Raw genomic sequence first — 22,165 nt, forward strand, 5'->3', positions numbered from 1 at the left:
GAGGTTGCCATGAGTAAGTACAGCATGCTATCAGACACTTCTGTCTAGCATTCCTTCCTACCCCTTCCTTATATATTTTTGTTTTCCAGGGTAAATGGGTGGATTTTCAACTCCAGGTCCTCTCCCCTAAATGTTCCCAGCAGATGCAATCTCAGAGGCATGCCTGCTACATCACAGCCCCAGCTCATTGGAACAGCCTCCCACCAGAGATCAGAGGGATCCTTACCCTTAATTAGCCCTTGAGAAGGGGGGGGGGCTTTAAAGAGTTGGCTCTTCCCCTAATCATTGGGATAGGATGGGGGTTGAGCTACAAGGATGTTTGATCTGGCAGAAAAGAGTACTTTTGTTTTTAAACATATTTTTGGGGATTGTTGCGAGCTGATTAAAGTCACTGTATGAGATAAGTGGCATATAAGTCCTGTAAATAAATAACCAATAAATCAGTAGGATGCAGCCATCCTTATTTATATGTTCTAGTAATCTTTATACAGCCCATTTGGTTTTCTAAGGAAGTTTAGCAGTCCTCTAAGTGTGAAAAAATGATATGAGAGAGTATTGCTTTTCAACACGTCAGTTTCCAATTTTTAATTAATTTGTTTTAAATATGTAAGAAACATATTTCTTCTTTCTTCTCATAGCTAGGCATGAGACTTACTGTACCAAGAGATTTCAGAAAGATAGGAATTTAGTCACTGAGTACTTGAAAAAGAAGAGACAGGAGACCTAAGGATCAACTTAATCTGGGCTTTCATGTATGTAAGGGTCAATTGTAGTTGACTAAAATCTCACAGTCCCCAATCAGCATGGCCACAATAATTGGCACCACATAAAATCTCTTTTGCTGAAGTGGGAAGACCCAAGTTGAAGATATCAGAGAACTTCAGGCCAATGTTGGAAAGAAACCACCTGAATTGGGATGAGGATTCAAGTGGGGAATTATTCTGGACTCATTACATAAACATAAAGAGATCAATACCTTTGAGTCTTAGGTAGGCTTCCCAGGCAGAAACTGCTAGTTTGGGCAGATTCCTGTGAAATAGGCATAGCACAAAAAAGTAGCTAGTTTGATCTCTATATATCTGGGTATAGTTATTAACACCTGACAGCAAATCACTCTCTCTCAGACTAATCTAGGGGATGTAGCTATGGGATAAAGATTGGAGAGAGTATTTACTACTGCCTTGAGCTTCTGGAGAAAAAATGGGAGGCAAATATATTGAATAAAAAAAGAATATTAGAGACTTCTACAAGCAGCCCTTGACTTACAACAATTCATTTAGTGACCATTCAAAGTTACAATGCCACTGAAAAAAGTGACCTATGACCACTTTTCACACTTATGAGCTTTGCACATCCCCATGGTCATATGATTTGGATACTTGACAACCGGTTCATATTTATCACAGTTGCAATGTCCTGGAGTCAAGTGATCTCCTTTTGCGACCTTCTGACAAGCAAATTCAATGAGGAAGCCAGATTCACTTAACAACCATGTTACTAATTTAACAATTGCAGTGATTCACTTAATAAATGTGGCAAAAAAAAGTCATAAAATGGGGCAAATCTCCTTTAAGAAATTTCTCATTTAGCAACATAAATTCTAGGCTCAATCGTGGTCGTAAGTCAAGGACTACGTGTAGTTGTATGGTTCAGTACTTCTCACTAATTGTTCTTTTTACAAATCAGCAGCCCAGGCGAAGCATGGACCTGGCTTCTAGCCTAAGAAGCATATAGTACAAACTCCATAGTGAAAGGTTCCAGAAATATTCTCAGGACCTATGCTTGCAAAAAAAAAAAGTTCACTTTTCACAATACCACAAATAGTTACATTCATCTTAATAGGACAGAAAGTTATCACATACAAAAGCCACTTTAGTTTTGGTCACCATTGCTCCCACGTTTCACAAATTCAGTGAGTAATTTCTGAAGTGTTTGAAAGTGGGGAGGAGGAAGGGGGAGTGGAGGAAAAGAGATGAAAGACACTAACCTACTCCCTTGTGTGCATCTATGCTGGTAAATTCCATTGTACCATTATGGGTCCTTTTAGGATTTTCCTGATATTCTTTGTGGTTCCCACTGGGACAATATCTGTAGGCGAGTCCATAATCAGCAAGATAAACCTGGAAGACATGAGCAGAGACATGAATGATGCTTTTGTCCTCTGAAAAAGTATAACCTTTCTAATTAAGCCAGAAGAAAATGGTGGCTTAAGGACACTGTTAGATCTGCATTTTATTAAGCCAAATTGCACCTCAGGATAAAATATGTACATCTGGGGGCTATTAACAGCTACTTTCCCCTTCTAAGTTGTGTGCCTTCTACGCGCTGCCTTATTTCCAAGCAATACAGAATAAAATCACATTTTGTTCTTAGGCTCCCTTCTCTCCAGGTGGGCATCCAGACATCATAAAATGCAATATGACTTTTATCTTTCTTCATGCTGCTTATGGCAGCCTTCCTTCTCACAAAACACACTCACATACAGATCCCACCTTTCAACAACCAGCCCTGCAACAAGTTCAAAATAGGTTCCGTTACAGGCAAGAACACAAGGAAAAGTTTCATAAATACCCATTGCGTTAACATACCAATTTCCTCCCCAGAAAGCATTCTAAAGGAATGCATCTCTTTACAATTGAACAGCTGATTTTTCAGAACTTTTCTAAGGCACTACCATCCCCCTAAGTGAACACTTATCATCATAAAGTGAACAGTATCATTCCAGAAAAGATGGATTCTGCAATACCTAAGTTTGGCAGAGATTAACAAAACAGAGTGCCAGTTTGGCATCAGGATAGTGTTGGAAGAAATGTCCATCTGGGTTCAGTTCCAAGTGGGGAAAAAGACACTGGAAACATGGAGGTTGTTTGGAAAGATGGTTTAATGGTGGACAGGATCACATGGCTTGAGATCCTGAGCAGAAAATGGAAGAGATGCTGAAAGTCCCTGGTTTTATGCCATCTCTGGGCCCTACCCCAGAGCTTCCTGTTTCTGTGAAAGAAATGCATTCTGATTGGTGGTCAGATTCCCAGGGGGAGGTGCAGGGGCAACTTTGTCAGCTGTCTCTCAGGCTTGTGGTGAGATGGGTAAATGGCTAATACTATCATGTTCTGAGGCCCATGCCTTAATCCCATCACTCTGGAGCTGAAGGTGGTAGATCTTTGTTATGTAGAATAGACTGACTCAGGCCTTAATGGCTCATTCACAAAGATAGGAGCAGTTGAGTTTCTGCCTCTCTTGAGTTTCTACTTCTCTTTTTAGGGGATATATTCTGCCTTTTTAATATTTCACAAAATATTTCATTTCTCTAGGAGAAATCAAGGGTTCTCTAGGGTTTTAACTTCCAACATTAGAAATCAGGACAAAGTGAGTTCTAGTCCTGCCTTGGGCACAAAGCCAACTAGGTGACCTTGGCCAAGTCACTTTCTCTCAGCCCCAGGAAGAAGGCAATGCAAGCCACTTCTGAAAAACCTTGCCAAGAAAACCACAGGAACTTGTCCAGGTAAATCTCCAACTACTGGACATAATTAAATGGAGGGGGGGGGGGGTAAGAAGCAAAATTACAGCAAAACAGTAGTCCAAGGACAAAAACCTAAGCTATACAAACTGACCTCTTAATATCTTATTTGTATCTTATGCCACTTACATACAATGAGAAAAATCAACTTCATACATTTATGATAGGATTTTCAATTTCAATTTCAATTTCAATTTAATAAAATTTGTATGCCACCCACTCCCTTGGGACTCTGGGCGGCTTACAGGCAAGATAAAAAAAACATTTAAAATTTAAGGTAAAAGATACAATTATTAAAATTACACATCATCCATTCTGTCTAAGTGGAGCTGGATATTGATCAACAGCCCCAGGCCTGCCGGAACAGCCAGGTCTTGGTGGCTTTACGGAAGGCCGGGAGAGTGGTAAGGGTCCGGATCTCTACAGGTAGATCGTTCCACAGGGCCGGCGCGGTTACAGAGAAAGCCCTCCCCCGGGGAGCCGCCAGCCGGCATTGTCCAGTCGACGGCACCTGGAGGAGGTCCAACCTGTGAGATCTAGTTGGTCGTTGGGAGGTAAGTGGCAGGAGGCGGTCTCTCAGGTAGCCAGGTCCTAAACCATGTAGGGCTTTAAAAGTAACGACTAGCACCTTGAAGCGCATCCGGAGACCAATGGGGAGCCACTGCAGCTCGCGGAGGATGGGTGTAACATGGGTGTATCTAGGTACACCCAATATCGCTCACGCGGCTGCATTCTGCACCAACTGTAGTCTTTTAACACTCTTCAGGGGCAGCCCCATGTAGAGCATGTTACAGTAATCCAGTCTTGAGGTGACGAGGGCATGAGTGACCATTCGAAGTGCCTCCCGATCCAGGTAGGGCTGCAACTGGTGCACCAGGTGAATCTGGGCAAAGGGCCCCCTGGTCACAGCTGACAGGTGGTGTTCTAACGTCAGCTGCGTGTCCAGGAGGACACCCAAATTGCGGGCCCACTCTGAGGGGTGTATAATTTCACCCCCCAGGCTGAGAGGTGGAGTGTCTGGACTATCCTTGGGAGGCAGCATCAATAGCCACTCGGTCTTGTCTGGGTTGAGTGCAAGCTTGTTCGCTCCCATCCAGGCACTGGCACATCACTTCCACCGCTTCGCTGAGTTGGCATGGGGCGGACAGATACAATTGAGTATCATCCACATATTGATGATATTTAATCCCATGCCAGCGTATGATCTCACCCAGCAGCTTCATGTAGATATTAAATAGGAGGGGGGACAAGACCAAACCCTGCGGCACCCAATATTTGAGGGGCCTAGGGGTCGTTCTCTGTCCCCCAACCAACACTGACTGCGACCTGTCCGAGAGGTAGGAGGAGAGCCACCTTAAGATGGTGCCTCCCACGCCCACCTCCCGTAACCGTCGCAGAAGGATACCATGGTCGATGGTATCGAAGGCCGCTGAGAGGTCAAGAAGCACTATGATAGAGGAATATCCTCTATCCCTGGCACGCCAGAGATCATCGATCAGCGCAACCGAAGCAGATTCAGTGTCGTAACCAGGCCTGAAACCCGACTGAAAGGGTTCCAGATAATCTGCTTTATCCAAGGTCCGTCGGAGTTGAAAGGCCACCACCTTCTCAACAACCTTCCCTACGAACGGGAGGTTGGAGACTGGGCGATAGCTGTTTAAGATGGCTGGATCCAGGGAAGGTTTCTTAAGGAGGGGTCTCACCACCGCATCCTTTAGAGGGTGTGGGAAGGATCCCTCCCGAAGAGAGGTGTTAACAACCCTCTGGAGCCAGCCACGTGTCACCTCCCTGCTGGTCGAGACCAGCCAGGAGGGACACGGGTCCAGTAAACAACTGGAGGCACTCATCGCTCCCATGGCCTTGTCCACTTCCTCAGGAGGGACAAGTTGAAACTCACTCCACAAAATCCGATCAAGACCTTTCCCCGGCATCTCGGATGGTACCGAGATGCCGGGGGAATTTTCTTTCTTAATTAGTTTAACTTTTCACCTTCCAAACACTCAGATCAGATCAACATCTAACAGTAATTCTGGCTCCATCTTATGGCCGATTGAGGAAACAGCAACCAATCACATTTACAGCATGATTTAAAGAAACAGGTACAGCATTGTTACATGATTTATATATTGCCAACCCAACCGTTAGGTTACATTCCTAACATCAAGCAAGCTGGCAAGGGTGGACGGGAGGTGGGACTGGAAACAAGCCAGATGGAATCCCTGGGGAGTGCAATAGAGCAACTGAGGGAGGATTTTGACCGGGCCACCCTTCATGAGGGGCCATCATGTCACCCAAAAGAGAGGGGAGGGACACCTGATCCTGTTGAAGGGAGAAGATGAAGACTGGAGCGCAGCCCCCTCCCCCACCCGATAGAAGGAGAAGAAGCCCAAAATGGCAATCAGTGCCTCTCCCACGCAGCAGGCAGGCTGCCAAGAACTTTGCTGAAGTTTGCTGAAATGCTACATATGCGGGCAGATGAGCCACATGGCAGCTGCATGTCCAACCTCAGCCCCAAAACCAAGGTCAGACCCACCGCCCAGGGCAGGACCAGAACGAGGCCCCAAACAGACCATCAACATGTCCGGTAAAGCCCTCCAGGCTGTAGAGGCCCCTTCCCCCTCAGGTGAAAGTGGTAGAACCCCAGGCAATGACAACCAGTCACCCGAATCATATGACAGCAAGGATGAGGGAGAAAATGACCCAACGGTAAGTGAACCAATTCACCTTTCCTTTTTCCAATATGCCTCACAGCCCCAAAAACAGGAAACCAGGGGGATTTTCAAGACCTAATAGACTCAGGCTGCACGAGGTGCTTGGTCAACGTAACCACAGTCCTGAAACTGGGGATCAGAGCAAAAGGACTGGCCCACCCAATTTGGTTCTAGCAGGTCAACAGGTCCCTAATGGGGGGAGCCTATGCTACCCACCTGACTGAACCAGTAAGGCTAGAGCTAGCGGATCACTGGAAAGTAATTTGATTCATAATGGCCCCCAAAGTGACAGACACAGCCATACTGTGACTTTCCTGGCTAGACAAGTGGGGACCTAACCTCCCAAGAGGTGTTCGAAACACTAAAAGAAATGTTTGCAAAGGGGCCAGTGCTGAAGCATCCTGACCCCGAGCAACCGTTCATGATCCAGGCAAACGCCAACATCATGGCAGTGGGAGTGATGCTACGCCAAAGAAACAACCAAGGAAACTTTGCCTACACCTCCTGCAAGCTCACAGACACAGAGAGATGACAGGCCATGTGGAAAAAGGAGGCTTTCGCAGTGAGAGGGGCACTGCTAACCGGAGACATCTGTTGGAAGGGGGCCGGAAACTGTTCAAAGTCTGAACTGACCACAAAAATCTGGAGGCATTTAGGACCCTATGGAAACTATCACCCAAACAAGTCAGATGGGCTCAATACTTCAACCGTTTTGATTTTGTTTTAAAGCACATTCCAGGGGGGGAGGAACTTTCTAGCTGATGCCCTATCCCACATGCCCCAGTACAAATGCGAACGGGAGCACATAGTGAATGCCATCATTCCCTCTACTCAAACTGGTGCTCAAGTGACCACCAGGCGGCAACGCCATGACCAGAAAAACCAACCTGCAAGCTACCTAACCATGAGGCTAAAAACCGAACTAACAGACCCCTGGTTCCAAAACAACCAACACATCTTGATGAAAAGAGATGACCTTGCATGGAAGGGGATGAAACTCTACGTCTATGCATCCTAATTCTCCAGAGGAGCCATGACACCAAACCGGCAGGCCACTTTGGATTCCTAAAGACTTTACACTTAGCCCGGAGACAATTCTGGTGGCCTGGCATAAAGAAAGATGTGGATAGTTACATGAAAAGTTGCATCATGTGCCACAATGAAGAGACGGCCGGGAAACCCTCCCGGATTGCTGAAAACAGTAGCAGAGCCAATGAGGTCGTGGGAGGAGATCTCAGTGGATTTATAGTAGAGTTGCCAAAAAGTGGGGGAAACATGGTAATTTGGACTGTAATAGACCTGTTCTCCAAACAGGCACACTTCATACTCTGTAGCGGACTACCCTCGGCTCATAAGCTGGCTAAACTGTTCGTGAAGCATATCTACCGACTGCATGGAGTACCTCAAAGAATTATTTCAGACAGAGTTCATGGCTAAGTTCTGGAGGGAGTTCCTGCAATCCATTGGATCATCGCAGGGTCTTAGTTCAGCTTTTCATCCGAGCACCAATGGGGTAGCAGAGAGACTGAACAGCAAGGTAGAACAGTATCTGAGGTGCTAGGTGAACTATCAGCAGTCCAATTGGGCTGACCTTTTATCGTTTGCTGAGGTTGCGTACAATAATGCTGTTCACAGTAGCACAGGACTCACACCATTCAAAGTAGTGAGCAGCATGGACTTCGTCCCAATGCCCGAGTATCTAAGGGACCCCCCCTCCTCAGTCAGCTTGACTGATTGGATGTCGATGCTGAAACCAACCTGGGAAAATGTCAAAAAGGTGCTGGCTAAAGCAGCACAAACCTATAAAACCTATAAAAAAGGCAGATAAACACCGGGCTCCGCAATGGCCATTCCGGGTGGGAGAGACGGTTTACCTCTCCACAAAATATCTGAGATTAAAACTGCCTAGCAAGAAACTGGAGCCAACGTTTATGGGACCATTCCCCATAGTAAAGATCATCAACCCAGTCACAGTACAATTGAAAATGCTTCAATTGCTGGGGAAGGTACACCCGGCATTTCATAGTAGCCTCTTAAAACCCATGATCGGATCCACTCTGAGACCACTAGCCTGGGAGCCCCCAGGCCCTGTGATCATAGGGGGCCAAACCCATTATAAAGTTCAATGAGTCCTTGATTTGAGGTGGCACAGGAGACAACTCCAATACTTAATCAAGTGGAAGAGCTACCCCTTATCAGAGTTATCTTGGGTAAAAAGTAGGAATATCCAGGCTGATTGCCTTATAGCAAAATTCCATGCAGAAAATTCAGGCAAGCCTGGGGGAGGAACACATCCCTAAATTATATACTGTACTCAAATTGTCTTTGTGTCACACAGGTCGCTTTCGGGAAGTGAGGGAAGCCAGATGTCAACTTGTAAAGCATTGCTAGGACTATTATCAGGTTGGTATTTGAGGGAGGACTCCATGCATACCTTCGGCCAGAGTTGGATCTCATATTTCTACAACCTAGTTTGTGAATATGATCTATGAAGCATGACAGAAAGGAGATAGAAGGGTAAAGTTCAAATGCAATTAAGCGGCAGCCAGTTTTGGCTCTGCAGGAGTACACACCAGAATGTTGATCCTAATAAATGAATGGATTTCTTTTGAACTTTGTCTCGAGGCTCGTAAATTAATTGGGTCATCTTCTGGGAACTTCACAGCCGCCTGCGGTCCGACTTAAGCATAGTGCACACAATTGTCTGCTACAACAGCCTACCTGTCAATGACTATTTCAGTTTCAACTACAATAATAACGGGTAAACAAGTGATACAAACTCAAGGTAAACCGCTCCAAACTCGATTGCAGAAAATACGACTTCAGGAACAGAGTGGTAAATGCCTAGAATACTCTACCTGACTCCATTGTTACATCCTCAAACTCCCACAGCTTCAACCTTAAAGTGTCTACCATGGACCTCACCCCCATTTCTAAGAGGTCCGTAAAGGGGGCATGCATAAGCGCACCAGCATGGCTACCATCCGTGTCCTACTGTCCCCATTTACTTGTATTCATTTCCTTTGTCCATGTCCATATTCATACTTATACCTGCTATTTTGTACATGTTTCACAAACTAATAAATAAATACATACATAAATACGTAAATAAAATGTATGCTCCTTTAAATCACAGACGTGCATCTCTAACCAGGCTAAGCTATAATGGTGTTTTAAAGGTTATTCTTCAAATAACAGTGCAAAGATGAAGAACCAGGATAAAAATGTAATTTAATTTCCTTTCATTCAACATTAAATTAATACAAGACAATATAAGCAATTAAGAGAAAAGTACATTAGATTAACTTAGTCATAGCTGCCTGCACAGCATACATCATTTCTTGTGACTGATATAGACAGTATGATCAGTTATGACAAAACTTGGGCTGCCTGTTGCATGTGCAACCAAAGCCCAGAGTTGACACTCTTTCATACAAGCAAGGATCTCTAAATAATACCTTGCAAACCAATGCACTGAGAGGACTTTGGTACAGTAGATAAGGAGTAAGGCATATGATTAAAACTCAAGAAATTGAATTCTATTCCTGCCTTAGGCTTGTAGTCAGCTAAATGATCTTGGGCCAGCCCTAGGAAGGAGGCAAAGCAAACCACTTCTGAAATCTTGCCAAGAAAACTACAGGACTTGTCAATGCTGACCCAAAAGCATCAAAACAATAACGACGACAGTCCACTATTGCCTGCAGCCCATCAATTAGCAGATGCATACAATGTACAGACACACTCAAAAAGAGTTGAGTATGTTTAGAAAAGCATACCGGTATGAACATGTCACCTAAGAGATATGTTGTTGTTGTTGTTGTTGTTGTTGTTGTTGTTGTTGTTGTTGTTGTTGTTGTTGTAGTAGTAGTAGTAGTAGTAGTAGTAGTAGTAGTAGTAGTAGTAAAAAAAATTGAACACCAAAGTTAGTTACCAAGCATGAAAAAGTATGCTGAAAAGTATAAATAAATTCAGGGTTGAATAGTGTTGAGATCCTCAAAAAAGAAAGATAAGAAAAAAAGTGTTCAGTAATTGATGTATGTTTAGCTGCAAGGTATAAGGGATATACTGAATGGTGTCAATATGAACCTTATTAAGATTTTCTTTTCTTTCTTATCTCTTGCTTTTGATTTGTTCTGTTTACTATTTTTGCAGTTTTTCCATGCTACTGTATAACTCTACTTGCCTCAAAAAGAACATGATGTCTATGTAGGTATGTCTTGTTAAATATATTCTTGTATTTGATAATTTTATATTTCTGTCATAGTAAAAGTAACAATTAGATGCAACTTCTGGGAATGTCAGAGTATTGCACTTAAAGCTTTTGTGGCCTACATATGTCCCTCTAATTTTACACTTTTGCTGTACTTCAGGGATGTCAAACTTAAGGCTCATAGACTGGATCTGTACCACAGGGTGCTTAGATATTGGCCCACTGGACTGATCTGGAAACAATGAAGAACTGGCCTGTGGTGCCTCTGCCAGCGAAAATGGAGCTCTGTTTCACTGGTAGAGAGCTAGCAAAAGAAACTAAAAATAAAAAAGGAGAAATGTTTCCCCTTTTGCATTTGAGCATGCAAGAAGGGACATGAAAGGAGAAAGGGAAAGACAAGAAAAACATGGGAAGATGGAAAGAGAGCAAGGAAGGAAAAATAAGGAAAGAGGAGAAGGAAGAAGAAAGGAGAATGAAGAGGGAAGGAAAAAGAAGGGAAGGGAAGGGAAAGGAAAGGAAGGAAGGAAGATTATGAGAGTAAGGGAGGGTCTAAGGGAAGTCCTGCCTTGGCACTTGGCCATCTCAGGTGCCCCCGACATAAGTGACATTGATCAGGCCACACCCACCCCATCCACACCCACACTGCCACCCCAAGATCAAACACAACCCTGATGCAGCCCTCAATGAAATCAAGTTTGACACCCCTGCTGTACTTCATTCAATGAAGTGTTTCAAAGCATTAATGGATAGTAGAAGAATGAAGCTGGCAAAATATAAATTTAATAAATATTATATGGCTCTTAATGAAGGGCAAAAATGGTGCCGAACAAGAACACATTTACAAATCCACATGATGAAGGAAATATTTTAACTATTCAAAATTCAAAATGATTATTAGAACTTTTTAAATGACTTTTGCACCTTAATGAGAAACTATTTAGTACAGGGGTGTCAAACTAACATTGTTATGGCATCGTCACGTGGCGTATCTGGACTTTTTTTTCCCTTCGCTAAACCAGACGGGGCAGGGCCAGCACATCTAGCCCACGGGCTGTGAGTTTTAAGCCCTGATTTAGCAGAACTTGACAGACTATCCTTATACTGTACATACCCAACAGTTTGGAAATAACTGTTTTCAAACCCAGCCAGCATATGAGTGCTGTGAGTTGGGAAAGAGGAAAGTGGGAAAGTTCTAATTTACTGTCTACTATGCTAGAGAAACTACTTTTTCTATCACTCCTTAACTATTTTTGTTCTTCCTTGGATGTAGGCTCCTGTCCTAAAAAATATGACCATCTCAAGAAATGAACTTGCTCTTAATTATGTTGCTCTTGATGCTCTTTCTCTGATCTTTTTTTTTAAAGCCAAAGGGAAATAAGCAAGTTATCTTGTAACCAATTCCGTTAAAACGATTAGCTCCTCTCTGGGCTTCAGGCAAGTTTTGCAGTCCTGGGGGGGCTGAAGTAGCATGTTTTAAAATACAATTTCTTGTTGCAGCATCTTCTATGCATATTGAGAATGTGGCACTAGGAACACAGTGCTCTTATTTCATGGGATCATTCTTTTCAGATTTCACCAGTACTGTCTCATCCAACAGACCTATAGAGATTATGATACAAAGACTGAAGACTGGAGGCAGCATCTGGAATTCTCAGAAAAGACAAAAAGCTTTATCAGGCTGATTGTCTGCTTCTATTTGCTGTTGCATTTTCTGGTGGATTCACTTTCCTTAGTATTCAATCTAGCCAAGCCAGAAGACAATAATGCATCAAATCAATGTGATGGAAAGTACAACTTAGTGGAATTGACTGAAGCAACTATACTACTGAGCCTATCAATTTAAGATGTAGCCTAATTTCAGTGCAATGTTGACACAAAGAAGATTTTGTTATATATTGCATCCAAGCCCATGCAAACTCCACCCATAATTTAAATTTATTTAAATGACAATCAATGTAAAACATAGAACAAAAGGATTCCATTTAATTATATCATGTATAAGGGAGTAATTATTTAATCTAATCTACAAAGAATAGGAGAGGAAGTCAGTGCATTAAGGCTAAAGCAGGGCTGTCAAATTCCCGGCCCGTGGACTGGATACGTCACATGCTGGCCATGCGCAGACCCGGTTTAGTGAAGTGGAAAAAAGTCACGATACGTCATGTGATGCTGCCTTGACAACACGAGTTTGACACCCTTGGGCTAAATAAAAGATGATGATGACATCACTGCTGCAGCTGTGTAGATAAGCAAATCAGCAGTCTGGGAAACAGCAGAACAGCAGAATGACTTATTTTGATGTTCAAGGGAAGTAGTTAAGTGATGCAGATCTAAACCAATATGTTTGTTCACATATTGTTTTGTTTCTGACCTTGCACCCCCCCTCCCCTGTGGTTGTAAGCCGCCCTGAGTCCCCTCAGGGAAAAGGGCGGCATATAAATCCCAATAAACCTTCAAACCTTCAAACCAGATTAGAGCAAGGGCCCCACAAATTCATTATTCTTGATATTGAATTCATGTATTATCCTAAGCCATAATGTGGCTAATTTTAATTTGGTTTAGTGTATTGTGTACATCCAGTCATTGTTGTCTATTGATCATATAGCATATTATGTGAACCCAGTCAATTGTGACGAATTCAACACACTATAGTCATTTTGAGGCTTTGTCTGAAAGTGCTGTAAAAACAGTAGTTCTTTTGAGTTTTCAGTCTAGGTTCTTTTTTAGACCCTATGAGGGATCGAATCTGGAATTTTGGCATACAAAGCAATTCTCCATCAACTTACCCCAATAGAACACAGTTACATAATACTCAAGCTTAATAACAAAAACTGGAATTGATTCAGATATTAAGAGTGCCTTAACAAGAAAATTAGTAATGAAAAACAAGGTTCTTTGAAAACAGTTTGTCCAGTGTTGATTCCCCTCTGCTACAGGATAACATTGCTAGAAATTTTCAAAACGTTCTCATTCCTTAGTAGTCCTCTGCATTATACTTTCTTTCATAAAGGGGAGGAATGCTTCTCATATTGCATTGCTGTGTTTTGTGGAATGCACAAGAATTGAGTTGAGCTTAATAGCCAAGAAAACAGTGGATGTCTCTCCACATATTCTCTGGAAAAAAGGACTGGGGGTGACATGATAACAATGTTCCAATATCACAGAGGCTGTCACAAAGACGACAGGGTGGGATGGGGGAGGTAAACCTATTCTTCAAAGCAATGGATGGAAACTAATCAAGGAGAGAAGCAACCTATAAATAAGGAGGAATTTCTTGACAGTGAGAACAATTAATCTGTGGGAAAGCTTGCCTTCAGAAGTTGTGAATGCTCCATCACTGTTTTAAAGTTTTTAAAGAAAAGAGTGGACATCTATTTGTCTGAAATGGTATAGAATGTCCTACTTGAGCAAGGGGTTGGACTAGAAGACCTCCAAGATCCCTTCCAACTCTGTTATTCTATTATGTATTCTGAATATTCAATAGAAAAAAGAAAAAAGAAAAAAGGAGAAGACTCTTCATGAATGAGAATTTTATACATGCACAGACAATCCAACTTAAACTTTAGAATTCACAAACACCAACTTTATCAGATAAAAATTCTTTATTATAAAACAATATATGCTTAGTTTTATTGCATAGCACTAAGTAGTATGAGAATTATAATAACTTTTTTGTATTATTGCAATAAATTACTATTAATTTATATTTATAAAATATAAATACGAACAACTGTCTTCAAATCCATTAGAAGGTAAATGCAGTACTGGGAATATTCATACACAAAAGACTAACAAATATCCTGTCCTTTTGCTTACCTGTTTATACAAAAGCATTCCAAACAACACGTTCTAAATAAAAGCTCTGCAATGATCTCCAGGAAACCAAAAATGTGTTTTTAAATATTCACATACATGCCTCAATTATCCATGTTCAAGTTTTTTATTCATCATATTTAAAGGCAAAGTATCCACAGGGTAGTAGAACACAGTTTGGAGAAAAACATAACAAAAACATGGGAAGTATTTCACTTCCATTTTTTTTTAGTCAACGGAGTTGCCATATAAACCTGATGAGATATATTGCTTTGTTAGCACAGTAATAAATTTGGATCACCAGTGTATTAGGAGGCCAACTTAATTAGGCCGCAGAACTCAATGACAGCGTTATTAGCAGTAAAAACGGCAATCAACTGCAGCACAAGATGTAAAACTTGATCTTCCCAAAGCATTTATCCCTGGGGGCAAGGAGTTCTGATTGACTTCTGGGGCATTTGTTAGCAGGGAGCCTGATCCAGCTGTCCCATGCAGAGACAAAATCATTCTCTGTTGAAGTTGCAGGGATTACTCAGCACACAAGTCTCACAGCTGTATCGTATAATTTTTTTACATTGCAAAACATACTTAAGTGCCTAATTGTAGACTTCAAAATTTAACTATGTTTGTTCTGTCACTATTTTCTGTGAAGTTCTATAAAATAATTTCCATTATCTTACAGCAAAATAAAAGCAGCCACTATATATCCTATATTTAAAAGTGCATATGAATGCCCAAGAGGTTGTCTCCTACTTTAAAGTATAAATGAATTTTATCCAATAAGACTAAAATACAAAAAAGCCCCCAATGTCAGTATTTCAAAGGCAGTAGTTCCACAGAGTTTGTCGAGACCATCATTTTGAAAATAGTCATTAAAGACTATGCTGCAATCAGAACTAGGAATAACATGGTTGAATCTGAGTCAGTCACCGTGGCTCACTAGAGGCTACAGAAATTAATGACGTTTGAGAACTTTGAATTTATAGATTCAGATCTTAAAAAGTTTCCAATGAAAAAAATACTTTCTTTTAAGGCAGGAATTTCCTGAATCTATCACAGTGATTTACTTTGGCAAGTCAAGTTTATTCAGTAAATCTGCCACAAGCAAAGTACCCTGCAACCATGGATGCCTTTAACACTAGATTTGGCAACAGGCAGCAGCCTCTCAATTTGTCAACTATGAAAGAGGTAATTAGAAGTGAAATACTTTTTTAACTGGTAAAATATGCATTTTCAGCATGCTAATTAGCTCTGCATGCATTGTCTCATGTTGATTTCAATGCATCTACAGGTGAAACTCGAAAAATTAGAATATCATGCAAAAGTTCATTTATTTCAGTAATGCAACTTAAAAGGTGAAACTAATATGTGAGATAGACTCATTACATGTGAGGCAAGATAGTTCAAGCTGTGATTTGCCATAATTGTGATATGGCTTACAGCTCATGAAAACCCGAAATCCACAATCTCAAAAAATTATAATATCACATGCAATCAATAAAGTAAGTATTGTACATAGAAAAATATCGGACCTCTGAAAAGTATAAGCATGCATATGTACTCAGCACTTGGTTTGGGCCCCTTTTGCAGCAATTGCTGCCTCAATGTGGCATGGCATGGAAGCTATCAGCCTGCGGCACTGCTGAGGTGTCATGGAAGACCATGATGTTTCAATAGCGGCCTTCAGCTCTTCTGCATTGTTCAGTCTCATGTCTCTCATCTTTCTCTTGGCAATGCCCCATAGATTCTCTATGGATTTGTCAGGCAAGTTTGCATGCCAATCAAGCACAGTAATCTCACGGTCATTGAGCCAGGTTTTGGTGCTTTTGGCAGTGTGGGCAGGTGCCAAGTCTTGCTGGAAAATGAAGCATCCCCAAAAAGCTCGTCTGTGGAAGGAAGCATGAAGTGCTCCAAAATCTCCTGGTAGATGGCTGTGTTGACCTTGGACTTAATAAAGCACAGTGCACCAATACCAGCAGATGACATGGCTCCCCAAATTAACACAGACTGGAAACTTCACACTGGACTTCAAGCATCTTGCAGTGTGTGCCTTTCCATTCTTCCTCCATACTCTAGGTCCTTGCAAAAGTTGCTCTCATCAGAAAAGAGGACTTTGGACCACTAAGCAAAGACCAGGTCTGTTTTTCTTTAGCCCAGGTAAGACGCTTCTGACGTTGTTTGTTGTTCAGGAGAGGCTTGACAAGAGGATTACAACATTTGAAGCCCATGTCCAGGATCCGTCTGTGTGTGGTGTCTCTTGATGCACTGACTCCAGCCTCAATCCACTCCTTGTGAAAGTCCCCAACACTTTTGAATTGCCTTTTCCTGACAATCCTCTCCAGGCTGCGGTCATTCCTGCTGCTTGTGCACCTTTTTCTTCTACACTTTTCCCTTCCACATAACTTTCTATTAATGTGCTTTGATACAGCACTTTGGGAACATCCAACTTCTTTTGCAATTACCTTTTGAGGCTTTCCCTCCTTATGGAGGGTGTCAAATGATTGTTTTCTACACAACTGTCAGGTCAGCAATCTTTCCCATGATTGTGATTCCTACTGAACCAGACTGGAAGACCATTTAAAGGTGCAGGAACCCTTTGCAGGTGTTATGGCTTAAATAGCTGATTAGAGTGAGACACTTTTGAGCCTAGAATATTGCACCTTTTCCCAATATTCTAATTTTCTGAGAGTGTGGATTTGGGGTTTTCATGAGTCATAATCATCACAATTATGAAAAATCATGGCTTGAACTATCTTGCTTTGCATGTAATGAGTCTATCTTATATATTAGTTTCACCTTTTAAGTTGCATTACTGAAATAAATGAATTTTTGCACGATATTCTAATTTTTGGAGTTTCACCTGTATATGAAAAAAATGAGCACATAGAGCAATTTCCTTCACATATATAAACATCTAATTCTTAAAGCCATGAAAGATTTAGATGTTTTGTAAAGTTTTGGTAACAAATCACTTCAATGAGCTACTACGCAAAATAAGTTTGTAAACGACTGTCAATTTCATCTGAATAAGAACACAAACCTCTCATGCTTTCTTCTCCTTAGCAACAATGCATGCAGTTTAAGCAACCATCCTGATTTTTTGAAAAATCGAAGAACATTTAACAATTTATTTACCTCAGATGAATTTTTGTAGTCCAAAAGTAAATTTGCTGCTTTAATATCCCCATGCACATATTCATTTTCATGAATATATTCCAAGTCATCTAGCTAGTGGGCAAGAAAAGACTGTATTACAAAGGAAACCAGTAATTGCATTTATATTACAATCATCCCCACAATATTATTTAAAGACTTAACAGGTTTTATTAAATACATGAAGGGAAATATTACAGGTAGTCTTCAACTTACAATTGACCATTGAGCTCAAAATTTCTGTTGCTAAACTAAATTATTTGTTAAGTGAATTTTGCCCCATTTTACGACTTTTTTTGCAACAGTTAATCATTGCAGTTTTTAAGTTAGTAGTTCAGTTAAGTGAATCTGGTTTACCAATTGACTTTGCTTGTCGGAAGATTGCAAAAGGAGATCAAATGACCCCAAGATACTGCTATGATCATAACTGTGAGTCAATTGTCAAGCTTATGAAAATGCATAATACTTTGGTAGTATACTTTGAATAATCATTTAAAAGGAACGAGTAGAGACTAATAGCCAATTTTTAGATTTCAAGTAATAAAAAAATATGTAAGGCATGATAGACTAAAAAAATCTTTTAAATATGAAATGCAGGCACTCAGCTCAAGTTTTAATTAGCTTCAAATTATTACACCAGAGGAAGGATGAAGAAAGTCCTTCTTCATTGTAGTCATTCGTTCAAGCAAAATTAAACATTTAAAAATGCATATGCAAGACTCAAAAAGTCCATTGATCCCCATCCAAAGTTTACTCTGTTTTATACCTACCACCTGCATCCCAATCTGCAGAACAGTTTCCTTGTCAAATTTTCTCCCTTCTCTTTCAAAGACAGTTTGAAGATCTTCTCCTAATCTTTCCATCACCATAAATCTGTAACTATGGATGTCCACAAAGAAATACAGTGAGAACATACTGCCCTTACATAAAAAGTCAACAACAAAATCAAATGTAAATGAGTGAAATAAACTGATTCATTGTACTGGATTAGATATTAATCCACCTAACGTGGCAGCAGTCTCCAAGATGTTACCCAAAGCATATCCTTCTTTCACATTATCCTGAAGTGTTACTATTAAAATTCCCTACCTTAGAATTCCTGTTCAGCTCTGCTGTATTGTAATGTCTTCCTTACCTTTTACCAAGATGTTTGATTTGGCCTGATCCAAAGAAAACAGGAATGCCTAAAAATGTTAGTTGTTTCATCTTCATCCATTTTTTGACTGACAAAACATGAGGGGAAAGCAGGTTCTTTAAAACTGTCCAGCTTCTTCTTTTTTTAAATAAAACATAACTTTTTTGGAAATATCAGAATACAATGTTATGAAATTGTATATACACATTAGGTATATTTTCTAAAAGTAACACTGAAATAAAATAAAATTTTCATAAGTGATTATTCCCAAACTATTATTCCTGAAAAAATATTATTACTTGAAATAGGACACTTCTGTTGCCTGACTTACTATGTTCTTCTTTTGCAGCACGTTGGTAGAATTTCAGTTCTGAAAATAAGGGCCCATTTTCAAGATATTCCTAAACAGATATATGTAAAAAAACACAAAGTTTCAATGTAATTATGTGTCACACATAATTGAGTCTTACACATAAATAGGGAAAATGCTAAGAGGAGGAGCTTGATTAAATATGATGAGAAGAAAGGACAACACACATCAGCTTTGTCTAGTCACCCCATCTAGATTTTTTTTATTTGAAATCTAGAACCACCAAGGCATCCCAGGCTCCAATTCTGCTTAACTATGCTTGGCTTGAAACAGTCTGTCAGAATTTTGTAAAGCAGACCTTTTGTCTGATCATAAAAAAAAATATTTTCTATGTTTTCTGCGTAATCCACGTGCGGATAATACCTTCCAATTATACATTACAGAATTTTCAAAAAGGAATGAAATCACTGGTATGGGAGACTTTGATAACAAACATCTTTTGAGAGTGTGATTTTGCCCTGAATGGTCCTTCTAGGAAATTCGTAATTTCTGTTGTGTTAACTTTCAGGACATGGAGAAAGCATAAGGAGTCAGGTATTCCTGACTTCTTAATAATCAATAGGAAAGATTTCAGTATTGTACTAAGGAGATTAAGATAAACTTCCAATGTAATTTTTAAAAGACTATTTTAATTAAATATACCATTATTTTTCCCCCAATCCAAACAAAATTGGAAAGACACTAAGTAAAGTTGCTCAAACTCTGCCTGTCTATCTATTGCACAGTAACTCCAAAACCTAAACACGGCAGAGCCAGATTCGGTAGAAGCTAGCAAAAGAAAGACGGAATGCACAAATGGGTGGAACAAGCTGGAGGCTATAGTTATTTTTAAAAAAACTATCTCCATCTCTAGTTGGGAAGTGGATTGGAATATTACAGAGTACTCCATTCTAAGTGTTGTTTTTTTCTGGTCACAAGATTCAGAACAGAGCATACAAAGCTCACTGTATGCTTTCCAATCCACACATCATGTGATGGGATGTGATAGGATGGATTCCCAGGAGGAAAGGTCTGCATTCCAGAGGAACAAGAGACCAACTCAGTTCAGATAGTTTGTGTGAGAGGAAAAGGGTGAAGATGGCCTTTTCCTAACAGTTCTCAAAGTAAATGTTCATGTAGGTAGTAGTCTGCCTTAGTTTGGCAAGATGCTATCTATAGGTGAGGAACAATAAAGAAATTGTTGGAAGAATTACTGTGTCTTTCTTGTTTTTGGCACGACCCACAAAACATATACAGATGTAACACAAGAAGACAGCTAAAACACAAAAGTCCTCATCAAAAGGCAAGATCACCAACAAAACAATACTGATACCTCCTATAATAACTGTTAGTCAAGTTTGGAAAGAATTCCAGAATCAGGGTAATATCTCATGCTAACTTTTCTAATTTTCTTTTTCCTTCCTTTGATCATTTCTTAAGACTGTCATTGGTAGAGCAAAGATTGTCTTGCCCTAAGATGATCTGTGAATCTTTTGTCTAAGAGTACACTCATTTCAAATAAACAAATAAAAATGTAAGGAAATCATGCAATTCCATTGGATTAGAAACAATAAAAAGGCAATATTTTTAAAATTGTAATAATTACCACTTTAATGACATGCACAGCATTGTTTTCTACAGGAACATCAAGATAAGGGGAAGCTGCAAGATAAAATTAAGGCAGAGAAAGTTATGGAAGACTTGAGCCACTTTATATAGAACTGAATTTCAATTCAACAAGATATGATGCAATTATATTCCTGCACAAATATTAAAAACTGGAAAAAAATTCTTTAACAAGAATTTGACTATAAATGAAATAATGTAATTTTTTATTGTTTTCTTCATAATATGTGATAAAGTTCTATCATTAATATTATTCTTGTTTTTACAAGATTTAAAGTAACATGCCAGGAAGTCACCAGTTTGACTTCAATTTATTCAGTGAATGGACTAGAACAAACTTGGAACTGCAGACTTCCCCACGCACATAATTTAAGACAGCTTTTCCTAAGATGGATGTGATTAGATACATGGAATTCACTTCCCACCACTTTCAACCAAGATTATGCTGGCTGGATAATTCTGGGAGTTGAACACCACAGATCTAGAAAAAAAAATTAAGAATCTTGATTTAGAATCCAGAACTCCTATATGTTAAGCCTTCTGAGTAGAAGTAAGTATTTCTCAACCCCATATTAGCTATATCCATATTTTCCTTTCTTTATCTTACAATAGGAAACTTCCAATGGGACACTGAAATTCACCCCAAGTCTAATTAGTCCTTTTGCATAACTTCTGTCCCATGCTTCATGAAAATATTGTCCAATGAAGAAGCACTAGTCATCTTAAGATAGGCTTAAGATACAGAAGGATCCTGACAAACTTGAACATTGGGCATTATCGAATAAAATGAAAATCAATGGTGAAAAGAGTAAGGTTCTACATTTAGGCAAGAAAAACGAAATGCACAGGTACAGTATAGGTGGTACCTTGCTCAACAGTAGTAACTGTGAAAGGGATCTTGGAGTCCTAGTGGACAACCATTTAAATATGAGCCAGCAGTCTGCAGCAGCTGCCAAAAAAGCCAACACAGTGCTAGGCTACATAAACAGGGGGAATAGAATCAAGATCACGTGAAGAGTTAATACCACTTTATAATGCCTTGGTAAGGCCACACTTGGAATACTGCATTCAGTTTTGGTCGCCACGATGTAGAAAAGATGTGGAGACTCTAGAAAGAGTGCAGAGAAGATCAACAAAGATGATTAGGGGACATATGAAGAACAGTTGCAGGAACTGGGTTTGTCTAGTTTAATGAAAAGAAGGGCTAGGGGAGACATGATAGCAGGGTTCCAATATCTCAGGGGTTGCTACAAAGAAGAGGGAGTCAAACTATTCTGCAAGGCACCTGAGTGTAGAACAAGAAGCAATGGGTGGAAACTAATCGAGAGAAGCAACTTAGAACTGAGGAGAAATTTCCTGACAGTTAGAACAATCAGTGGAACAGCTTGCCTCCACAAGTTGTGAATGCCCCAACACTGGAAGTCTTTAAGATGTTGGATAGCCATTTATCTGAAACAGTATAGGGTTTCTGGCCTAGGCAGGGGATTGGACTAGAAGACCTCCAAGGTCCCTTCCAACTCTGCTATTGCATTATTGTAATTAACATAATTAATGGCAGGCCCATTCCAAGCGGATCTTCTTCAGTTTCACCTCTTAGGAACTCAACTATTACTTCTAATCAAGTTACGATTGTCTTTCTATACAAACTTCT

General features: G+C 40.3%; 1 protein-coding gene across 3 annotated transcripts in view; it reads right to left on the minus strand.

Moving 5' to 3' along the window:
- The window catches only part of VRK2 (VRK serine/threonine kinase 2), a 57,590-nt gene that overhangs the window by 29,761 nt on the left and 5,664 nt on the right, over positions 1-22,165 (minus strand). For all 3 annotated transcript variants that reach the window (XM_087717500.1, XM_087717499.1, XM_087717501.1), the window contains exons 3-8: positions 20,495-20,550; positions 18,871-18,940; positions 18,540-18,627; positions 18,175-18,283; positions 17,387-17,479; positions 1,988-2,120 (exon numbers count right to left, since the gene is read on the minus strand). In XM_087717500.1, coding sequence (XP_087573626.1) covers positions 1,988-2,120; positions 17,387-17,479; positions 18,175-18,283; positions 18,540-18,627; positions 18,871-18,940; positions 20,495-20,550 — 549 coding nt within the window. The remainder of the gene's footprint in view (positions 1-1,987; positions 2,121-17,386; positions 17,480-18,174; positions 18,284-18,539; positions 18,628-18,870; positions 18,941-20,494; positions 20,551-22,165) is intronic.

This window comes from Thamnophis sirtalis, unplaced genomic scaffold (genome assembly GCF_051295495.1).
Source record: "Thamnophis sirtalis isolate CommonGarterSnake01/CBP01778 unplaced genomic scaffold, rThaSir2_p1.2 scaffold_6, whole genome shotgun sequence".
Lineage (NCBI taxonomy): Eukaryota > Metazoa > Chordata > Lepidosauria > Squamata > Natricidae > Thamnophis > Thamnophis sirtalis.